The sequence below is a fragment of the Crinia signifera genome, chromosome 2, assembly GCF_055691185.1.
Source record: "Crinia signifera chromosome 2, ASM5569118v1, whole genome shotgun sequence".
In the NCBI taxonomy this organism is placed as follows: Eukaryota; Metazoa; Chordata; class Amphibia; order Anura; family Myobatrachidae; genus Crinia; species Crinia signifera.
In genome coordinates, this window is record NC_139218.1 from 94,420,489 (window position 1) to 94,444,754 (window position 24,266).

General features: G+C 42.5%; 1 protein-coding gene across 2 annotated transcripts in view; it reads left to right on the forward strand.

Moving 5' to 3' along the window:
• Nucleotides 1–24,266, forward strand: part of NLGN4X (neuroligin 4 X-linked) — a 333,651-nt gene that overhangs the window by 197,037 nt on the left and 112,348 nt on the right. For both annotated transcript variants that reach the window (XM_083172573.1, XM_083172574.1), the window contains one exon: nucleotides 2,963–3,115. In XM_083172573.1, coding sequence (XP_083028699.1) covers nucleotides 2,963–3,115 — 153 coding nt within the window. The remainder of the gene's footprint in view (nucleotides 1–2,962; nucleotides 3,116–24,266) is intronic.

Here is a 24,266-nt window from a genome sequence, read left to right on the forward strand (position 1 = left end):
CAGCTGCCTTCACAGGATCACAGATCATCGGTCCTGGCTGCAGGTGAGTGTAATTGGATGGGAATTTTTGTGTCTATCACTCACATGGTTGATCATATTGGCCAACATAGCTCTTCCTAGCTTTTCAGAAGTTGGGGAACAAGAGAGAAGCATAGATAATAATATCTTAAGATAGCTTTATTATCACAGCGTGCTCTACAATTTTTTCTGTAATTTGAACGAATTCTCTGATTGCCCAATAGCAAATTTAGGTGATACTAAAATAATGTTAAAACACTTATTTTTGGAGCGGGGGTCACGTATTGCTAAAACTGATACTACAGTATCTTGCATAATAATTGAAAAGCATAAGTGGAGCCTGTTTCCGGAAAATACTGTCATTAAATTCCACTGTCTTGTAACTTAGCAAAAAATGTACTGTAGGTATTATAAATAACATGGAAAAACATGGCCCTCCTACCTCCAAGTCTGTCTGTTACCCAGTTTTTATATCACTGTCTAATATTGTAAAGTACAACGGAATCTGCTACGCTATATAAGAAACTGTAAATAAATAAATAATAAACAAGGTATTGGGAGCTCTAATGGAAAGACACCCCTTTTTGCTTTGCACAAAATGATAAGGCAATATTTGCTATGTAGATATGTGATGCATACATATTTTTTCCTACATGTTTTTATTGTACTTAATTTCCTCAAATAGATTAGATGCAGAAGAAAAAACTAAGCTGAGGGGCAGAAATATTTTTTTACTTCTGAGTTTGTCATTTGAACAATTGATAACTTATACATAATACTTAACCAACCAAGTGCTATACTATAGCCACAATAGAACATATAGCAATTATTTTGGTTTAAACAGATTGTCCTAAAAAAATCTACTTTTTAAATTTGTTTTTAATGTTTGTGCAGATTTCACCCTAAGTATTTAAATAACTTTACTGTACTGTCTGCACTTGTAACCAACCTGTATTTATGAATTATGACATTAACTGGTCAGCAATGTTGTGAAACTTTTTAAATATACTGCATTGTAGATCATCCAGTATTATTACACTAATCATTACTCTATGATTTTTGTTCATTACTTGTTTATAGAAATAAACATGGTTAACTTATTTATATTTCTTCTAAACAGTTATTATGCAGTTTAAATAAAGAAGCCATATTATTCTCAAAACCAACTTGGTAACTCAAATGTTTTTATAATGGCAGAGGATTTCCCGTACTTGAAAAGCTTTCAAAATTATGTAAATCTCAAAATGCTTTGCACTGTACTTAATTTAAACCTTCTTTACAATAAAATTTTGCTACAATGTACTGCCTTGAAAATGTTGTGCTGATTGGAAGAGTTTTGAACGTATCAATTTTTGTGTAACTCCGATAAAATGTATGGTTATAATTATTCTGCAAGGTTTTATAAACATTCATTATGTATACCTAGAATAAGATGAATGAGCTGCATATTTAAAATGTTACTAGCATAACCATTTTTATTTGGTATTTGTATTATGATTTTTTTTGTTCATTTCTTGACCAGTGCTAAAGTCTTATGTGTAATGTGTTACATATTCTACAACTGCTATACTCTACACAAAAGTGGCTTAATCTATTTTTTACAGAGTATAATTTAAAATACGGTATGTAAGCAAAGCAATCTTAATTTTTGTTCTGGACTTATTCATCCTTTATTTTAAGCATATAAATCTCACCAATTTTTTTATTTTAAAATGTTATTCTTTTATTTGTGGATTATATTTTCTATTGTGTTATGATACATAATAAATACAGTAATAATCATACATGTTTGTAATAAATATGTTTGTAATAAATATATACATATATAAAAACCCTGTATATTCACTGTTTCATAGTACATAGATTGGTACTCTTTACCTAGAACGGCGCCCATCGCGGTGATCGCGACATCGCGGGCATCACATAAACGGCCGCGACGCGATGCCCGCGATCACCGCGATTTTCCCATAGGGAACAATGTTAAAAAGTCAGATTGATCGCGATTTTGCATTCAATGCCTCAATGCCCGCGATTTTACCATAGGAATCAATGTTAAATGGGCTACAGAGCCCAAATAGGCTCAATTAACCCTTAAATGTCACCCCAATTTTTTTACGCCACCCCACGATCCACGCCAACCCGAAGCGTGGCGAGCGCAGCGAGCCCGCGAGGGGCGGCGGTACGCGTCCTCCGACCTTTTCATGCCCTACTATCCATGTCGGCGTGGAGTTGAGAATAGAATAGTGTGGCGAGCGCAGCGAGCCACCGAGCCCGAAGCGTGGCGAGCGCAGCGAGCCCCGCGAGGGGACGCGGATACCTTCACAGTTATACGCGTCCCCTCGCGGACTTCACAGGTGTCCGTGGCGACGCGGACACCTGTGAAGCCCGCGAAGGGACGCGTTTACCTGTGAAGGTATCCGCGTCCCCTCGCGGGGCTCGCTGCGCTCGCCACGCTTCGGGCTCGGTGGCTCGCTGCGCTCGCCACACTATTCTATTCTCAACTCCACGCCGACGTGGATAGTAGGGCATGAAAAGGTCGGAGGACGCGTACCGCCGCCCCTCGCGGGCTCGCTGCGCTCGCCACGCTTCGGGTTGGCGTGGATCGTGGGGTGGCGTACAAAAATTGGGGGGACATTTAAGGGTTAATTGGGGCTATTTGGGCTCTGTAGCCCATTTAACATTGATTCCTATGGGAAAATCGCGGGCATTGAGGCATTTTACAGTAAAATCGCGGTCAATCAGGCTTTTTAACATTGTTCCCTATGGGAAAATCGCGGTAATCGCGGGTACCCGATTTTGATGTACCCGCGATTTACCCGCGATGCCCGCGATTACCGCGATTTTTTACCCCCGACGCCCGCGATTCTGATCGCGGGCGCCGTTCTAGGTAAAGAGTACCCATAGATTACTATCAAATTAATATTACCATGTTATTTTATTTTAGACATCCATGATCCAAACAATAAGAAACCAGTCATGGTATATATTCATGGAGGGTCTTACATGGAGGGTACCGGAAACATGATTGATGGAAGTATACTTGCAAGTCATGGAAATGTCATTGTTATTACAGTTAACTACAGACTAGGTGTCCTAGGTAAGTAAATAGCTCTTATTCTCTAAACATAAATGACTACAAATTATTGTTTTTTTTTTAATTTATGGCCATTTTGGGTATTTTTCTTCTGAGGGAATATACTTAGAAATGTTGACTTAGCTTTTCCCACTAATGTATTTGTACAAGAAATGCTTATACTCAATGAAGATCTCCATCGCTGTCAAACACACAGGGGTAAATTTTGCGGTACTTGTGTAGTTTCACGGCGACAGTTACATAGTCAGCGTAGCGTCCCTGTCAGAATCAGTGTAGTATTCCAGCAGCCAGTGTAGTCAGCGTCCCTGTCAGTATCAACGTAGTGTTCCCGTCTGTTCGCGGCTAGCCGGAGTTTACGTAGTCAGCGCTTATTACATTGTGTGGGAACCATTGACCATTTTAACTTGCCTGACATGACAGGTGTGAACATGTTCGAGAAACACCCCCACTATCCATGTCTGCCCAAAGCATGGCGAGCATAGCGAGCTCCAAGAGGGGCCACAGTCCACATCCTCCCAACCTGTTCATACCCCCACTATCCATGTCAACGTGGAGTCGATTTTATAAAGTGTTTTGAGTGCAGTGAGCCACCTAGCCTGAAGCGTGGCGAGCGGACTCGGAATACACGTCCAGTAATGAAATGCCGCCGTGAAATTTACTGTACTAAGATTGGATTTATATTGAAGATAGGATGTTGCCCATAGCTATCAGCGACATCCCATCTTCAATAGAAATCCCATGTTATTAAAAATACCCCACACACTTTAAAAATATGCTGGTACTTTAATTGGGTTCTGACATAAATGGACCCAAGTGTGTGTATGTGATATGGAATTTACAATGTAAGATTAAATGTGGAAAGGACTACTAATATGAATTATTACATAATTCAATATTTTCAATAATTTGGTAACCATGTGCTCAAAGTGTATAAACATACATTTAAGGTGTAATAAAGTACTTAGGCGTGATATGAAAACTATCTTTCTTAAGTACGTAAAGACATTGGAATGAGAGCTTTTGTTGATTTCAACCCATGACACCATGATGGGTATGGTATAGATCACAGATGATGTCTAGGTTGATAATCCTGAATTTGAATGCAGAAGGTCCATATGCATAAGGTAAAAATTTACAAAAGTATGACACAAGCAAAATGTTGACAGAGAGAAGGTCGGCACATGAAAAGCTTGTGCACATCAAATTAGTGTACTGTGCTCTCCTGGAATGACTTGCTTCACTTGCCATGCTTCAGAACAAAGTCCACAAAATTAGAAAAAAAAACCTGAAAACCCATTTTGACATTTCCCATGTTGACTTTTTTTGTGTCAGCATTTTGTCAATGTTGACATTGTGAATGCCAACCTTTTCATGTTGACCTTATGTCTGTCGATCTAGACATTGTCTGTGCATGATCTGGATACCCACAATCACATTTTAAATTTTGTAAAAGCAATATGAATTTTTATCAAGGGTAAAATGTAACATAACAAGCTCTTCCAATTATCAACAAGAACAAGTTGGCAAAATGAGTCATTTTGGCATCATACCCAACAGTACTGTAGGGCATTTTGCAGATTACCATAGCAACTGCTATAAGTGACATTGTATAAACATAAACAAAAGAAGCACAGATTGAAACTAGTGCACAGCATAGAATACAAAGAAGAGGAATAATAAGAAACATGTAGAGAACAGAAATGATCATGGCAAAACATGCCACAATAATAAGTACATCAAAGCCAATGACCAATGACATTTATAAAGCTTAAGCTGTGTACACACGGGGGCAATAGGGGCTGAAATCGCTGGAAATATGGTCGCTGGCGACCATATTGCCAGTGATGGGAGTCTGCCCCAGCGATAAATCGCTGGGTGCGCGCTCCCGTTTTCAGCCCTGCTCTAATCACTGGTCACAGGAGCTTGCTCCTGCAACCAGCTGATTACCTCTGCGGCACCGCCGGCAGAGGTTCCCTTTCATCAGCGACCATCTCTGGTAGCTGATGAAAAGGAGACACTGAGCAAAATATTGCTAGCAATATATTGCTGAGCAATATATCTACCCCGTGTGTACGGGGCTTTAGATCTTGATGCAATTCATGTTAAAAATGTAGATGTAAATTGTATCTGAAAAAAAAAAAAGCATTTTGTATACTAGACAGAGCTACTTTAAATGCATCATGTACTATAGAGGTATCATAGGGGGTTATTCAGACCTGATCACTATTGTGCAAATTTACAAGCCTATAGATTATCGAACTACTGTGTTTGCATACGGATCGTAGATGCATGTGCGAGGCCAAACAGCTAAAACAATTAACAATTATTTTTATTATTTTTTTGCAATACCCTTGCAACTTGATTGACAAGAAGCTGTCATTTGGGGGTGTTAACTGGCCTTTTTCTGTGAGTTTCTGGTGTTTTCAGGAAGTGTGTGTAATGTCAGCTCCATCTTTAATCAGTTTGTCTCTGTCAAAGAGTTGTGGAAGGGTCTGAGTTACTCACACCTGCAAAGACTGGAAAAATAATTTAATGGTGAGTGAGCTGCAAATGGGTTTGCAGCTGGAATGATATTCAAGGGTGGGATTTCACTCTGTCTGGGCAGTGACTATCAGATTGCAGCAATCTTCAAAATTGCACAGCAGCAATTGAATCAACCTCATAATCCTTCACTTTAATATGATGATTGAAGATTTAATTTTTAAAGAACATTATTAAAAATGTAACCCACTTCAAACTTGCTACCAGCAATAATGCTCAAAATCAAGGTGGGTACAGTTCTAACAAAATCAGTGGGTCTTTAAGTATGGACCCCACCAAAACATTGTGAGAACTAGAAGTCTAATCAAACTTTGACTAAATTGCTAAAGTACAATATGATGACACTTATAGAACTATAGAATGCGATTTGACTAGCAGAATGAAGTGTCTGGTTGGTTTATTAACTTTAATGTCCCAAGGGAGTGATACATACTGCAAAATACTATCTGGCATCTGGGAATCTAGTCCTAAATAATGTATTTAACAAGGTCTTTTTACTCCATATAGACTGTGGACCTAATTCAGGTCTGTTCGCTCCCATGCGAATTCGCATGCATGCTCAATGTTTTCTAAATGTGTATGCGCATTTATGTGCATTTGCATTCGCCGGGTGCATGTGTCCATGGTGAACAGATGTTGCGGGCAGTAGGCAAGGGGCGGCAGTCAGGGGTAATCACCCATGGGAACTCCAAACAACTAGCTATTTCTACAAATGGGTTTGATTGCATCTAACTGCACTATTACTTATATAATACTGTAGAAGTCCAGGTATAAGGTATTGTCCACTGTCTTTCTAGTAGCTTTTTAAGCTTCTTTTGTTCACACATATAGGGTGAGATTTAATAGGATGAGAGATTCAGAAAGTGAGAGATTTGGTGAGAAATCAACATTTTTTTTTAGTGGCAACCATTTACACTGCAAAACCAGTGTGATTTTGAAGTGTAAATGATTGCCGCTTTAAAAAACCTGGAGATTTCTTACCAAATCTCTCACTTTCTGAATCTCTCATCCTATTAAATCTCAGCCATAGACTCTAGACAAATCAGTATTCATTGAACAGCATTCCGAACATTTTGTCTATGGATAGGAAACTGCATCGAATCATCCCCAGTAGACATACAGACTTGTTCTAACATAACCAGGTAATATTTTCACTTTTGAGCTGGTTAATATCAACAAAGATCACTTGATGGTTTCTTCTTTTTTACCATATTTATTTATTTATAGAGGTCTGTATTTTATGTCAGGAAAAGTCTTCACTAGATAATTCCTCAGTTCATGAGTCCAGGTGATATGTGCAGCTTATTGACTCTCTTTTTTTCTTTAGGAAACTGCCTAAAGGTGGCCATACATCAGAACGAGATTGTATGCAATCATACAATCTCGACTGGTCGTATGATCAATTGCATGCAGATTGTGTGCACATCGTGTGCACACAATCGTGCAATGCGCGCTCCCGCAGGTTGGGGGATTGATCAACTGATCGGACCTGCTGCACGTCCGATCAGTTGGGATTGTGACCTGATTGTATGTGCTTTTATAAGGACATGCAATCGGTCGTACGATGGGTCAAGGAAGTTGGCACTACTTACCTGGGTCACTTGCGGAACCAGAAATAGGTCAGTGAAGTGGTGGCGCCTTCCCCTTGTGGAGAATGTGTCTCCGGTACAATTTCCAGTGATGGATGTTGTGTGGCAGTGGCGGTCTTCAGAGCGGAGTTGTGGAGTCTGCATTGTTTTTAAGTGCGGATGGTCCCCCTCTGTGTCCACTCTCCCCGGCCGCCTGTGTTCCTTACTTGCTACCAACATGTTAGCTCCGGCTGCCGCTACCTCCCCGTCTGTGTTCTCCCGGGGTGTCCTGCAGGCAGCGGGTCCTGATGCTGTGGAGCAGGCTGCACCGGGTCCCTGGGTCCCCTGTCATCATCTCCCCGCCTGTGTTCTCCCGGGGTGTCCTGCAGGCAGCGGGTCCTGAAGCTGTGGAGCAGGCTGCACCAGGTCCCTGGGTCTCCTGTCATCAGCGCCGGCATCGCAGGGTGCCCTGTCATCATCTCCCCGCCTGTGTTCTCCCAGGGTGTCCTGCAGGCAGCGGGTCCTGATGCTGTGGAGCAGGCTGCACCGGGTCCCCTGTCATCAGCGCAGGCATCGCATGGTGCCTTCATCATCTCCCCGCCTGTGTTCTCCCGGGGTGTCCTGCAGGCACTTAGTGGAACCCCAGCCCCTCCCCCACTCGCGGCACTTCCGACCCCCCCTCCCCCATTCGCGGCACTTCCGACCCCCCACTCGCGGCACTTCCGACCCCCTCCCCCACTCGCGGCACTTCCGACCCCCCCCCCACGCGGCACTTCCGACCCCCCCCCCACTTGCTGCATTTCCGATACCACCCTTCCCCCCCCTACTTCTGAACCACCCTCAACCCCAATAAACTCACCCAGGTGGTGGCATCGGAGGCGGTCCTGGTCCCCATGGGTGGTGGTCCGGGTCCCCCTCATTCATTGGTGCGGTGGTGGCAGCGGCGCTGAGAAAGAAAATTCAAAAATTCAAAATGGCTGCGGCCAGCCAATCACGGCTTGCCGTGTCATTGCCCTGCCCCCTAGAGCTGGCTATATTACCCAGCTCCAGACAGGGAGCAGCCAGTCCTACGGTGGAGGAGGAGCAGAGAAGAGCTCCAGAAGAACAAGCCTGGGAGGTGGCAGCCCCCAGTTGAAGAACAGAGATGAAGAGGCTGAAGCCCTGGGAAGCAGCGGCCTTGCAAAAGAGCTTAAAAGGCCGCTGCCCCAGGTGAAGAACAGAGATGAAGAGGCTGAAGCCCTGGGAAGCAGCGGCCTTGCAAAAGAGCTTAAAAGGCCGCTGCCCCAGGTGAAGAACAGAGATGAAGAGGCTGAAGCCCTGGGAAGCAGCGGCCTTGCAAAAGAGCTTTAAAGGCCGCTGCCCCAGGTGAAGAACAGAGATGAAGAGGCTGAAGCCCTGGGACGCAGCGGCCTTGCAAAAGAGCTTAAAAGGCCGCTGCCCCAGGTGAAGAACAGAGATGAAGAGGCTGAAGCCCTGGGACGCAGCGGCCTTGCAAAAGAGCTTTAAAGGTCGCTTCCCCAGGTGAAGAACAGAGATGAAGAGGCTGAAGCCCTGGGACGCAGCGGCCTTGCAAAAGAGCTTAAAAGGCCGCTGCCCCAGGTGAAGAACAGAGATGAAGAGGCTGAAGCCCTGGGACGCAGCGGCCTTGCAAAAGAGCTTTAAAGGTCGCTTCCCCAGGTGAAGAACAGAGATGAAGAGGCTGAAGCCCTGGGAAGCAGCGGCCTTGCAAAAGAGCTTTAAAGGCCGCTGCCCCAGGTGAAGACTCTGCAGAAGCCCTGGGGTGGCAGGAGCTTCCCAGGGTGAAGACAAGATGCAGTTAAATAAAATATTTAAAAACCTGTGTTTGTTTTCATTTTAATATTTCCTTTACAGGGGGGTTATAGGTACTGGTGGGCCTTTAATGCCCCATATGCTGGTACCTGTGGTTCTCCCAAGTACCAGCATGTGGGGCAGGCTTGCTGGGACCTGTAGTCCTACTGTAAAGGACAATATTACTGTTTAAACAAGCTATCAACCCTGTACCCACCGCCCAGGGGTGCAGGGAATAGCCCTGGGCTTCAGCCCAGGCCTGGGGTGCCATGGAGAGGGGGGAACCCTTTATTTGGGGGGATCCCCACCTCCCCAAAAACACCCGGCCTGGGCTGACTAGTTAGGGTGGGTAATGCTTTGGCCACGGGACCATATCAAGTGTGTCCCCTGGCTATGGAATTACACCCCCTGCTAGTGGAGCCTGGTGCTGGTCCCCAAAATACGGGGGACCCCTACTCACTTTGTCCTCTGTATTTTGGGAACCAGGATCACTCGTAGAGCCCGGGGCTGGTCATGCTTGTGGGAGAGACCCGCACCTTTATTTTTTTATGTTTTTTATATTTTTCTTTGCCACTGGCCACCAATGTTTTTTTGGTTGGGGGAGGGGGGACACTATGCCACCAATGTTTACTTGTTTGGAGTGAGGGGGGGCACTATGCCATCAATGTTTATTTATTACACAAATTTATTTATACGTTTAGGAAATTACTGTCATCCTAAACCAAATGTATATGCTAATAAAGAGCTTCTGTTGAAGTCAATATAGACTACTAACCGTGCGCATGTCCGCGCACAGTCCCTCCCGCCCCAGCCAGCACATTCACCTCCGCCACGTCCCACTGCTAAGAGGACAGAGCGCGGAAGGATTTTAAGGGGACAGCACGCCGAAGGATTTTTTTTTTTTAATCAGCACGGCATTTAATAAAAAAAACGCAATTCACTTGCGGGCCACCTAAAACAACTCGGTGGGCCACTCGTTGAAGACCCCTGCCTTAAGTTAAGGCATGCAATTTGTAATATTGCCCACCCAGATAATACACAAGTACCCTACGAACAAACACTAATTGTGGTTTTAGGTGATAATATAATTTGGTCACCTACTCTCATAAATGTGAAAGTTTGCATTTAAACAACAAATTTAAAGCACTTTGAGCCCTATTGGGAGAAAAGTGCTATATAAATATCATTATTATTATTACTATATATACATCTGCAGACCATATGAAGGGCTCATATTAAACTGTGACAAATAAAGTGATACAATTTGTTAAGGAGCCTTTTAACTTGTGAAGCTACAAATCTGTCTTTTTCAGCAAAAATTCTAAAACAAATGTTGTGCGGGGTACACACCAGGACGACCCGCTCACGATGCACATCGTGAGCGGGTCGTCAGTGTCTCGTCCGACCCGCTCACGATGACGCGGGGGGGGGCACGACCCGCTCACGATGTGCACCGTGAGCGGGTCCGATCCGATGGCGACCCGCACCCGGCTGTATGGTCGTCATTGAGATCCTACATGCAGCAGGTAGGATCTCAATAACGACCGACCGACCCGCGGGACCGCGCATCGGATCGTTATCGGTCCACACCAGGTCAGAAAAGGGCCCAATCAGCACACAATCTACATCCAATTGATCGGAATTGGATCTAGATTGTGCGGATCGGGCCCTAGTCGTCCTGGTGTGTACCCAGCATAACAGTTTACTTGCAACATTGTGGCAGAGAAAAGAGCATTCCAAGCCACAAGTGTGTAGAAAAATAAAGGGTCTCTACTGAATTCTACACAAATACATATTGACTTTGGAATTGGTTAATATCTCTTTATCCTTCTCAAGTTATATTTTCTCCAGAGAGGTGGAAGCTTGGATAGCAAGCGATCATAAAAACAACACACAGCCTAATATATATGTTTTAATACTTATGGGGGTTATTCTGGTCTATTCGCTAGGCGGCAGATTAGCAGCCTTGCAAGTCCACCAGCAGCCGAATACTGGTCGGCCCACCCCCATTGCACGCTGCATATGGTCGCAGAGGCTGCAAATGGATGTTTAACATGAACAAATGGAACACCCACATTAGTCGATGGTCACTGACTGTCAAATGGTGTGGAAGGTCCACACATATCTAAGGCCATTTTTAATAAAAGTACACCTTGTACAAGTTTTCAGTCACTTTAATAGTTTTGGGAGATTTACTTTGTCTGGCTCTTAAACTTTTGTCCTGGCTCCTAGATGTTTGTAAAAATTGACAAACCATGATAATGTAATTCCTGTAATATATGTATATATATATATATATATATATATATATATATATATATATATATATATATATATATATATGTATATATACATATATATATATATATCTCTTATATATTTGGCTACATCTGTCACTCAATGTGGGTGTCTGTGTCTATAACGCTCTGTTCCTGGACTTTCCTCTTAATGTGTGATTGCCTTCATCTGTGCTGAACACCTTTCTGAGAAATTAACCTGTTTAAAACAGGTGATGGCAATCATACATTAAGGGGAAGTCTAGAAACAGAGCATTGTGTCCCTCCTGGAGAGGGTCATGTTGGGAGGTATGTGACAGAGAACCAGCCCAGTGAGCCCACAGACAGTGCCAGACACCCACTGCCTTCCCATGTTGCCCAGCACTGCTACTCCACAGCCACCAGGTGAGCGCCCCCCTCCCGCGATTTGCGGCAAAACCTCCCCCCCGCGCCCCCCCCCCCTCCCGCGATTCGCGGCAAAAACACCAGCTTCCCCGCGACCCCCCCTACCGCGGTTCGCAGCAAAAACACCCCCCGCGACCCCCCCTCCCGCGATTCGCTGCAAAAAGAAACCCCCCACGACCCCTCCCGCAATTTGGGGGCGCACCCCCCCTGCGACCCCCCTCCCGCGATTCGCGGCACCCCCCCCCCCCCCCGCAATTCGCAGCAGCCCCAGGATTAAATGGCACATGCAAATCACTGACATGGCTATGGTCGACAATGAAAAAGGTTGACATGAGTTTTTGAAGATTTATTTTTAATTTTTTTAATTTTTTCATATTCATTGTCATGTGTCGACATGGACACCAATGAAGTGGCACACTTATGTCAACATTTACATGTGTTGACCTTTCTGTGTTGATTTTTTCTTGTGGCGATTCGCGTCACACCCCCCCGCAACCCCCCCTCCCGCGATTCGCGGCAACCCCCGTGACCACACACCTCCCGCAATTCGCGGCAATCCCCCACCGGAACCCCTGTGAACCCCGCCCTCCCGCGATTCACGGCACCCACCCCCGCGACCCCCCCTCCCGCAATTCGTGGCACCCCCCCGTGATTCGCGGCAGCTCCAGAATTAAATTGCGCATGGAAAACACTGACATGGCTATGGTCGACAATGAAAAAGGTTGACATGAGTTTTTGAAGTTTTTTTTTTTCATTTTTTGAATATTTTCATATTCATTCTCATGTGTTGACATGGAAACCAATGAAGTGCCACACTTATGTCAACATTTACATGTGTTGACCTTTCTGTGTTGATTTTTTCTTGTGGCGATTTGCGTCACACCCCCCCCCACCCCCCCCACAACCCCCACTCCCGCGATTCACGGCACACACACACACACCTCCCCCGCGATTCTCGGCACCCCACCCCGTGACCCCCCCCTCCCGTGATTCACGGCACACCCCCGCGATCCCCCCTCCCATGATTCGCCGCAACCCCCGCCCCGTAACCCCCCCCTCCCGCGATTCGCGGCACCCACCCCCGCGACCCCCCCTCCCGCAATTCGCGGCACCCCCCCCCCGCGATTCGCGGCAGCTCCAGAATTAAATTGCACATGGAAAACACTGACATGGCTATGGTCGACAATGAAAAAGGTTGACATGAGTTTTTGAAGTTTTTTTTTTTCATTTTTTGAATGTTTTCATATTCATTCTCATGTGTCGACATGGACACCAATGAAGTGCCACACTTTGTCAACATTTACATGTGTTCACCTTTCTGTGTTGATTTTTTCTTGTGGCGATTCGCGTCACACCCCCCCGGAACCCCCACTCCCGCGATTCACGGCACACACACCCCCCCGCGATTCTCGGCACCCCACCCCGTGACCCCCCCTCCCGTGATTCACGGCACACCCCCCGCGACCCCCCCTACCATGATTCGCCGCAACCCCCGCCCCCGTAACCCCCCTCCCGCGATTCTCTGCAATCCCTCCCCTCCCGCGATTCGCAGCATCCACCCCCCCACAACCCCCCCTCCTGCAATTCGCGGCACCCCCCGCGACCCCCCCTCCTGCAATTCGCGGCACACTCCGCGACCCCCCCTCCCGCGATTCGCGGACACCTAAGTTGCAATACAGGGCATCTTTCATACAATTCTAACCATATTTCTCATATACAAACGTTCACAAATTAAGGGGGCGCAGCCCCTTACGACGGTGTGAAGAGCGCCCGTAGGGCGCGATGAATCACCTAGTATATATATATCTGCTTTCTCTGTAGCTCCAATCAAGCAGCAGAAGGATTGTATGATGGATTGTATGATCGATTGTATGATGGATTGTATGATTGATTGTATGATCGATTGTGAGGAGATTGTGTGTCCAAGGACTGCCGGGTATTTCAAGGGAAATTGTACACAATCATGAGCGCAATCGATCTTAAGATCGATCTTTCTGATGTATGGCCAGCTTAAGTAGGATAATAACATGTCTGTCCAATCCCTTTGAGACATGTTTTTTTAGAACAAATGAAAGTATCAGCTTTTACTTAATTAGTAACTTTTAAGTTTAGCATCTCCTCGATGTGTCCAGAAAGATAAATGAGGCTTAAGCTGTGTACACACAGTGCGATTTTGGCTATCTTTTTTGACTATATATTCAAAATTGAATAGAAAGTTAGTCACAATCACACAGTATTCAGCCACATTCAATGCCGATGAGATGTCGATGTGCATCCCTGTTTACTTAGTATCACTTGGAAAAATAGACTGTTCAGGCAGGTCTATCTTGACCATCCTCACTGAAGAATGTATTTGGCCTAGGGCCAAATAGAAAGATACTCTAAATCTAAAGTATATCTAAAGTGCAATTAGCCAAAATCAAATAGTCGAAAGTGGATAGATAAATTCAGCTATTAGCCTGAATCGCACAGTGCACCTTTTTCAGATCCGTTCGGTCCTCCGTGCATTCGCATGGAGGACCATTGTTGTGCGTCTACACATGCGCAGATGAGTTTCTGCTCATGTGCAGATGCAGGGTGCATGCACCAATGGCAAACATTCAGTTTGCCGGGTGCATGCACCCTACATGGCAAGTGGGGGGCAGAGAAGGGTGGGGGGCCCAGGGCATGCCCATTAGCATATGGGAATGCCCAGCAATTTCATGGGCATTCCCATGAGAATGCTGGGCACTCTCAGGCTAATGAGGCTGTTACAGGCATGTGGTGGAGCAGATGTCAGCTGCCTGCCATGTCCTTGCACAGGGTCCCGCAGTTTAGAGTCACTCTGACTGCAAGCACTGTCTCTGAACTACAAGCACTGGAGAAAATCAATAAATGGTCATCCATTCACAGCCCTGAGGGGGTGATCATTCATATGAGGGTGGGGGGGGGGGCACTGCGTGCAACGGGCTTCTTCTGATGGGCTCGAAAACCTGTGAAATTTGCATCCTTGCGAGTCAATCAGAATAAGAACCAGTGTGTACACACCGGGACCTCATTGGGCTGTGATGACATGTACTTGGACCGCTGCTTTGCACTTTCTAGGAGCTCCTTGTATCATTTGTGGATCTTTTAGTAGTAATAAGTAGAAAATGAAAAAGATTTCTCTATTAGAGTTTCTTTCTCTATTTATTGATTTTTAAAACTTTTTCTCTTTCTTATGAGAAAATTGTAAATGGTTTAGTGTTGACTATTTATGTCTCTTAGTTGCTTTGAGCTGTCAGTCAAAATAAGCTTGTGTTTGTATTGATAAATATACAGCAAAGAATTTTTGATATTCAGAAGCTAAGGTACAGTATTTATTAGGTGCACATGAAATGAAAAGAAATAAACTCAGATGATCCCATTTAGTTAATAGCAGGAAAGTCAATCAGGATCCGTCTCTAAATTGCAATTGACTTTGCATTGTAATTACAACCTACGGACTACGGGATGCATACCTACCAGGCAATGTTTAATACATTAATCAATCTGCAAACTTGTCCTTTGTAAAAAAGAAAATTAATTATGGTGTTAGATTGAGTGGTTTTGATTCATAGACATTGATGTTAGTTCTGGATTTAAGTAAGTAATGATTTTCAAAGCACACATCAAGTGCATTGAAGAAAACTTAAGCTAAACTCTATTAAATGTCCTCCTAGGCCACCTTAAGGCCCATTTGAAAATATAAATATGTTAATGAAGTTTTTTAAAGGTACAGGTATCTCTGTATAAATAATTAAAAGAGAAATAGGATTCGGGGTAATAGATTCATTGTTACTGCATCAATCCTTCTGATTCAAATATGTAAAGATTATTCCAGGTGGATTATTTAAACAAGTGGGTGAAAGTGATAAACATTAACAGTTTAAAGCTGCAAACAAACTCCACACACACACACACACACACACACACACAAACACACACACACACACACACACCATTTTTTATATATATTTTAATTTGTATATTTTGTTTCTCATATGCACAAAAGTTGTACTAGAATTGAGTCATGTTACTCTCAGAGTTCTAATCTTCTTAGAAAAATGACCTGAACATTTGCAGTTTGGGGAATGGGCAATTAGTGTAATGAAGCCCCACTCCTCAGTCAGTAAGAGAGATGTCTGCCAAAGAGAGAGAGGCCAGAACTGTCTGTGTTATGAACTGTATGCTCCACCCACGTTCTTCCTCAGACACATGGGGGGACATTTACTAAAGGAAATTTGTAAAAAATAGGTGTATTTGTATCCAGAAATACACTTATTTTTGACATTTACTATCCTGAAAATACGGCAATTCGTATTCGTATTGATAGCACATCAATACAACTACGAATTGACGTATTTTCAGGATAGTAAATGTCAAAAATAAGTGTATTTCTGGATACAAATACACCTATTTTTTTTACAAATTTCCTTTAGTAAATTTCCCCCATGGTCTCCAGCGGTATGATAAGGCATCTTCACACTCTCAGGTTACACTCTATGCTGGGTCAATATTATACACTCTGTGTTTTCCCAGTGTGTTGAGGGAACATATTACATTATTTTATAGCATCAAAAGAAAATCATCAATGGTGATGAATCATTAGATCTCACCATTATTGGTAAAAGCATTGAACATTGGAACCTAAACATTGATGAACCCAAAGTTTCATAATTTAATTTCCATCACTAATTTGTGGTATGAAATTAATTTGGTGAGGCATTAAAGTCTCTCACCTCAGCACAGAAGTATATGCACGGTTTGGAACCATATATGAATAAGGGGCCAGTATAGAGAGTGGAATTAATAAACATGCTGTCATAAGAAGTGTGCTTGCTTATGCAGGTAATGGGTATGTAGATGCTTCCAACAAGTGGTTTGGGAATACATATAAAAGAAGAGTAAAAAATGACCTGAGAAAATTTGCAGATATACATGTATACAAGGGTATGGGTTGTGGATGCCCCTACCTTGTTGAAAGTGTAACATTGATTATAATTCCTGCATCATAAACAGTAAAAACACCCCCATTTACACACATACTGAAACTACAGCAACTGTGATTTAAGTTACTTTACACTGTAATGCTTATGCATTTTGCTTAGTTAGCTGTATAATACAAAAACAATTGGTCACCCTAATAATAAAATGTCCCCACCCCCAAACAAGACAGTTACTCAGTGGTGCAGCCATGAGCAGCAGAGCAGCGGTGCGGGGGTGCAGTGGAATGGCTGCCTGGCTGCACAATCTGACCTCTGACTGATCACTCTGCGCAGAGATGCACAGCCGGAGATGGAAGCAGCCGGGCAGCATCTGAGTGGGTATTTAGATGCTGCCCAGCATTAGACATGTGCAGTCTAATCCTAAAATCGCAGGATTGGAAACTCCAATTCCGGGTTTGAAATCCTGGCAATTTAAGACCCAAATTGCATGATCCTGTGATCCAGGGAATGGACACCTTAAGTCTGCAGCTTGATTTACATTTTAACATATTTTAGATCACTCGCATACTTCTTCAGGAATAGTCACACTTGAGAGAGAGAGTGAGAAAGAGAGTGGATACCCCAATTGTATTGAGCATTGTGTTAAAATGTCATTGTATTTTTTTATTGGAGCTCCAATATACTGTGCTGTAATACAGGCGGCACTCACCAGACTTGTTTGTTGCATAAAAAGCACTTCATCTCCTACTGCGTTTTCAAGGACATACAAGTGAACACAACCACATTTATAAGACCCCACCCCCGTAACAATCAGGTCGCACCTGAACTCACCAGACACACCGGCAGGTAGTCGCCAAACCCAGCACCTGGAAGAGAGTCCTCCTTCCCTGCCTCACCATGGCAGCGGAGCATGCATACACTGCTGTGCTCCGTCACACGATTCACCTCCAGTCAGTAGACTGGAGCTGCTCCACACCCTGCAGCATCCTGGACATCCCTGGGACCGATGCAGGCGGATAGAAAAGCAGACCATCTAAACTCCTGAAAATTAGCAGCCCCGCACTGCTAGTTTCAGGAGTTTAGACAGTCCGCTTTTCTATCCTTTGCAGTCCGGAGATGGACTGCGGTCCGCCAGTTGCTGGTCCCTGATCTAGAAGATGCTAAAAAATAAGAAGTAGATTCTAAATGGTTGCCCATAACAACATCCCATCTGAAATATAACTCTCATCTTAGTAAATAAACCCTATACCCTAAACCCCTTAATAAAACTAAACAAATGGTTAAAAAAAGGAAAAATTTATGCAATTTATGCATGGCATAACCCAGACACGTACATAATAGGTGTTGACCTGTGTTTACATTTAATAGTTGCAGTTATGTATACAAATGAATCCAGTTGCCCAATTGCAACTTTACTATACTGTCTATGGATTGTATATTAAGAATGCATTTCAGATAATCATAATCTAGAGATTATAGTAATCTATAATCTACAGCATATATTTGTACAACTGAATATACGAGTAAAAGAAATACTACTTTAAAATTCTAATATTTAAATGTCAATGTAGGAAAATAAAACATTTTGTGAGCTCCACAACAGCAATTGATGGAAGAAAGTGGAGTATTCAGCAAATAAATAGAGGTTAAGTAAGTGAGTGGGGCAAATGATCAGTTTCTATCCTTATCATTGTGTTCCTTAATCGAAACTAATGACATTGATGAAAAGCAAAGGAAAGACTGATTGTTAAGTAATTTATCACAGTGTGATTTATTCCTGTAATTGTACTGCGCATGACGAAGAGCATTGATTAGAATACTCTTTAATGAGCAGGCTCATTTCACATTTAGAAAAGAAGAAAAGGAGGAAACCTTATGAGGGCCAATTTGGATTTGGATAGCGTGCTGTGCTTGGAATGGAATACTTGCTGGGCCTGCAATTTAATACTCCCACAGGGATGTAAACACACTGCACAGTATAAATGATAAAGCACTCTTTTGGTATTGTGGTAGGCTAAACATACAAAGCTACATCAAATATTAAACAAAAATACTCTGGGGTGTAGTTTCAATGTATTCATTGATCTATGGTGTTAACAACATTTTAGCAATAGAGAGATAAAATCAGAAGGCCACACAGCATGATTTCTACATAATATGCACACTCTGATATGTGGAAAGATAACAATAAAAGAAGAAGCTGCATGTTAGAATGTTTTTAAATATATAAATGTTAATAGTTTATTTGTATCAATGAACAAAATGCAAAGCTAATGAACAGGAGATAAATCTAAATCAAGTCAATATTTGATGTGACCACCCTTTGCCTTCAGAAACAGTATAATCTTCAAGGTACAGGATGTTATATATCCAATTTTGTCATTCCTGCAGGGGTTAAATAAAGTAAGTGGCACTCACCAGACTTTTGATTGAAAAGAACAATTACATAAAATACATAACCATCTGGTCAACGTTTCAAGGTTCATACAGCCTTTTCATCAGGACAGACTAAAATGTAAGTGTGCTGAGTGCAAGTGAAAAAAAGGCACTTGCACAAAGCACACTTGCACTTTAGTACATCTGATGAAAAGGCTGTATGAGTCTAGAAACATTGAAATGTTGACCAGATGACTATATATATATATATCTCTATATCTATATATATATATATATATATATATATATATATATATATATATATAGACATATATAGACAGTGTGTGTGCAAAGGCACTTGGAGACTGATGCAGGTGAATACAATGGACCAGGTTTAATCCATAGTGAGAAGCCTGTCTACGTTTTGGGGGTCAAGCCACCGCTGTCAGGACAAATAGGCGGGTATAACTCTTAGAGCAAGAGAACAAATGAACCACAGTTTAATACACAATTGTACTATAACTTATAAATAATGTCCATATACGGTGATCCAAATGTCAGTGAAGCAAAGAGAGAAATGCATCCAATATTTTTTTATTTGGTCCTTCAACGAGTTGTCACAGGCAAAAAAGCAATAAAGAAATGACCCAACGGGTTTAATCTAGACAGACTTCATCAGGGGAACAATATATAAATCTTTCAAAATAAATGGATTTCTGAGACTTTTTGGTGGAATTAAAGGCTCCCTTTTCTTTAGGGAAATGTAATTTTCCTTAATCCTAACTTCCACTTAGTTCACAGTAATAAACTTCTGGTAATTTATGCGCTAGTGACATATATATATATATATATATATATATATATATATATATAAAAACATAGTTGTTTGGACGTGTCTGTCACGCCTTTTCCTATTGGGCTATTTACCAATACCAATGAAAAAGATGAATGTCTGTGCATCCAGGAATGGTAACAGCAATAAAGGGTATTTCAATAGAACCTCTGTCCTGCAGGGAAGGCTAACAGAAATATATATATATATATATATATATATGCAAAAAAAGAAGGTATCCCGACGTGGTGACGTCCTGGCTTTATCCGTGCTGATCCTGTGGAAGTTCTGGCTGGTTACTGTCTGTCCGGCGCTCCGTCTGCAATTGATCACTGCTGTGCAGTTACCATCTGTGCCTGGTTCTGCTGTACCGCCTGGTCCACATGGCAAGCTTTTATTCTTATACCCCATGTATGTCAGCTTATATTCAGTAAAATTGTACATATATCTGTTGCTGACTGGTGCGTTTCATTCTTTCTTTTTTTTGCAAGCATACTTCATTGGGAACCGTGGTTGGATCCCCTAGTGGAGCTGCACATATAACGGGGACTTTTGGACCTTTGCCTAATGAACTGAAATACTTTGGGACTTTGTGTGCTGGGTATCTCTTTTCTCTCATATATATATATATATATATATATAAATAAAGCAACCTGGGACGGCACGCCACAATGTTGGGGTCCCCCCTAGGGAGTAAGTGAATAGGTGGTGCCCTCTGAGCTGGCCGTGCTGGCAGCCAGAAATAGAAGCAGATGTGGGGGCGGTGGCACTCAAACAAAATACACAGCAGGCATATATATATATTACCCAATAATCCACCACGCACTTACAGAAACTATTAGGTCAAATGAAACATTGGCTGCCTCACCACAGTTTCCCCTGAGGGTCCAGGGACCAAACAGACAATACGAAACCCAATTTTGGTGTGGGGCCTATAATTTATAGGTAATGTCCATACATATGGTGATCCGCTGTTCAGTGAAGCAAACAGGGATAATTAATCCAATAACTTGTTTATTTAGTAGTTCTTGTTGTCACAGGCAAAACAATGTACAAATGTACTAACGTGTTTCGTCTACATTGACTTCGCCAGGGGAACAATGTAAAAGATCTAAAAATACAAATACTTTATTATACAATAATAAATACAATAAAAAGAGCTTCACTACGGACCCATTGAAATATGAAAATGAAAAGATGACCGAATACAAAAGAAAAAGAAAATATGATAAAAGAAGATGGTAGTGAAAGGTTTACTAAAGAAAGAAAAAACCTTGTGGAAAAGAGGAAAAATTCTGAGGTGCGTATACCTTACAAGGGAGATGCGTATCTCCCAATAATTCTTAGGGGAGAGATATCTCTTCCTTCTTAGAGATTTCTCATATCTACAAAATAGTGTGATACTGAGTGATCCAATCAAATCAATCCGACTACTTTTTAATATATATATATATGTATAGAGACTTGGTACTTTATGCAATGTGTAAATATACACCAATAAATGAGCAAACCTACAATATAACCATAGTTGTATAAGGATTTAGTAATCTTATTTTGGAAGGATAATGGTTTTATTCTTAAAATGAATAAATTAAAAAGGATATACCTATAGGTATTTAAAAACTAAACTTCCTTCCTGTATTGTCAAAAACCTGTGTAAACCTATAGGATTAATTAGTCATAATTAATAAGCATATTTCAATGCCAATTAATAAATCTAGTAAAAACATCTAGAAATATTTCTATTACACAAACCAGCAATCATGATGAAAAAAAGTTATTTTCCAGGTAATAACGAGAAAGGTTTCTATAAATATAACAGTCAGGTATTACTATAGTAAAATGTGTATACCATAAGAGTAAAGATACATAGTGATAACACATGGTCCAATAGGTAACCAGTCCAGTATTTTAATTTACCTCTCAATGGGACATCTATCTCTAACAGAGAAGGGCAGCATACTGAGAAACCAGAACCTGGTCGGTTTATATAGGGAATCAGAGGATGACATAATTTCCTCCTACTTTGCTATAGGTCCATTTTATATTAAATGAAATTGTCTTCAATATAGGTTTGAATTATTTAATATGGGGTGAGGGCAGATACGCTATTTAATAGTTTGTGCCCATATATTATTTTATAGGAGGAAAGGTCTGCAAATGTTGGAATAAAATAAATAAGATAATTACCCATGATCCTAGGGGCTTACCCATTATGCCCGGTCCATTTTCGGCTTAATTAAAAAGATTAATATGGGTTTTTGGGCGAAAAGAATTTTAAGTAATAGGCTCAGTGGAGCTTCTGGGGGTAGAGGACCACCCAGCGGTGTTCCGATTGCTCCTAGCAATCTTTTGAACCGCTGCCGGAGACACTGCTGAAGTGTGCTGCTCAGTTCCGTGCTGTGAGCCACTTACTTCCAGTTTGCGCTCCACGCTCGCCGGAAGTGCGGTTCAAATGGCCGCCATATTGTCTATATTCAGTTCTGGCTTGCGTTTGTTAATTTATTATTAAGCGTGTCATTAGATATTTGTGTTGGACATATAAATTAATTGGGGACATTGTGATCACTGTATTATATGCACTGGTACCTTTTGGGCTTTACATATGAAAATAAAAAAAAAGAATAATAATAATTATTGGTACTGTACTTGTGTATTATCACGGCTCCCATCGCATTGCATGCCACTAAGTAAGGTATGAGATGGCATGCGATGCGATGCCATGCGAAGGGACCCGATTTGAGCCTTTCCCTTCAGTATACAATTTGAATATTGTGTCGCATCGCATGCCATTATAATGGCATGCGATGTGACGCAATCATGCCCGATTTGGGCTTATTCCCATGTTAAATTCCGACCTTTTCATACCCCCACTATCCACGTCGGCGTGGAGTTGATTTTATATAGTGTGGCGAGCACAGCGAGCCACCTAGCCCAAAACGTGGCGAGCCCCGTGGAATATATGTGAAGTCATCTGCGTGCGCTCGCCATGCTTTGGGCTCGGTGGCTCGCTGCGCTCGCCACACTATGTAAAATCGTCTCCACGCTGACGTGGATAGTGGGGGTATGAAAAGGCCGGAGGACGCGTACCACCGCCCTTCGCGGGCTTGCTGGCTCACCACACTTCGGGTTGGTGTTGATAGTGGGGTGGCATTAACAATGGGGGGGCATTTAACATGGTTATTACCCATCAGGGTGGGTGTACAATCAAAAATCGGGTCCGGGGGGGGGCATTTAACATAGGAATCAGGCATCTGGGTGCCTGTACGATTAAAAATCGGGTCCAATCGCGTCGCATCACATCGCATGCGATGCGACGCGATTTTTTGGTTGTACAATGCCCTACGATGGAAAATGTGGGTGCCATGATAATACACAAGTACCTAACTATTATCTATCTATCTATCTATCTATCTATCTATCTATATATATATATATATATATATATATATATATATATATATATATATATAGCAGGACAAGGAAGATATAGCACTCCAGGCGACTTGATGAAGGAAATACTCACAGACCAGTTAAGGTCTGTACCTGACGAAAATGCCACTAATAAACGGGCATTTAAACGTTGTGAACCTTAACTGGTCTGTGAGTATTTCCTTCATCAAGTCGCCTGGAGTGCTATATCTTCCTTGTCCTGCTGTCTGTTATGCTATATGGGCACCCGGCGCTGATTTACTTATATGGAGAGCCGGATCCTGCTGCAATTATATATATATATATTTAGAAAGTCCAATAACGGAGGCACACAGTAGGTAAATTCAAATGACATTTATTGTTTAAATAATAATAATAATAATAATAATAATAATAATAATAATAATAAATAAGTTTAAATACCTGGGTGCCCGCCTCTGGAAATGCAGTCCAAATGTAGGAACACAAAACAGTAAAACACCCGGGGTTTGAGGCAGCACTCCCACGGATTTCATGGAATAACTACAAGAGACTGGTATCAGGGATCAACGTTTAAATCACCCTCAGGCAATTTTGGTCAGGATTAAAAACATAGTCCACAAAAACACAATTTATACAGACAAACACTGAAGACATGGCTCTCTCCTCCTCCCGCGGCCTCCGGGTCCCCGAGTGACGTCACTCGATGTAGCGTCCGGGCGCGTCATCAGAGCGCGCCTGTGCGTGCGTACCGTGTCACTGGTTGCTTAGAAACCAGACGCCGGCTGCATAGTATGCAGCGGCTGACAGGGTAGCGGCTGGTTGTTAAGGGAACCGGCTGTGACGCCGGATGCATCGATTACACAGATTAGACTGTGTTACACGGCAAAGGAAATCTGAAGGATGCGGGCAGGAAAAAGATGCATGTTGTTTAAACACCATAACAAAAAACAAATGTAAAATTCAGTTACTTAGTTGAAAAGGGACATG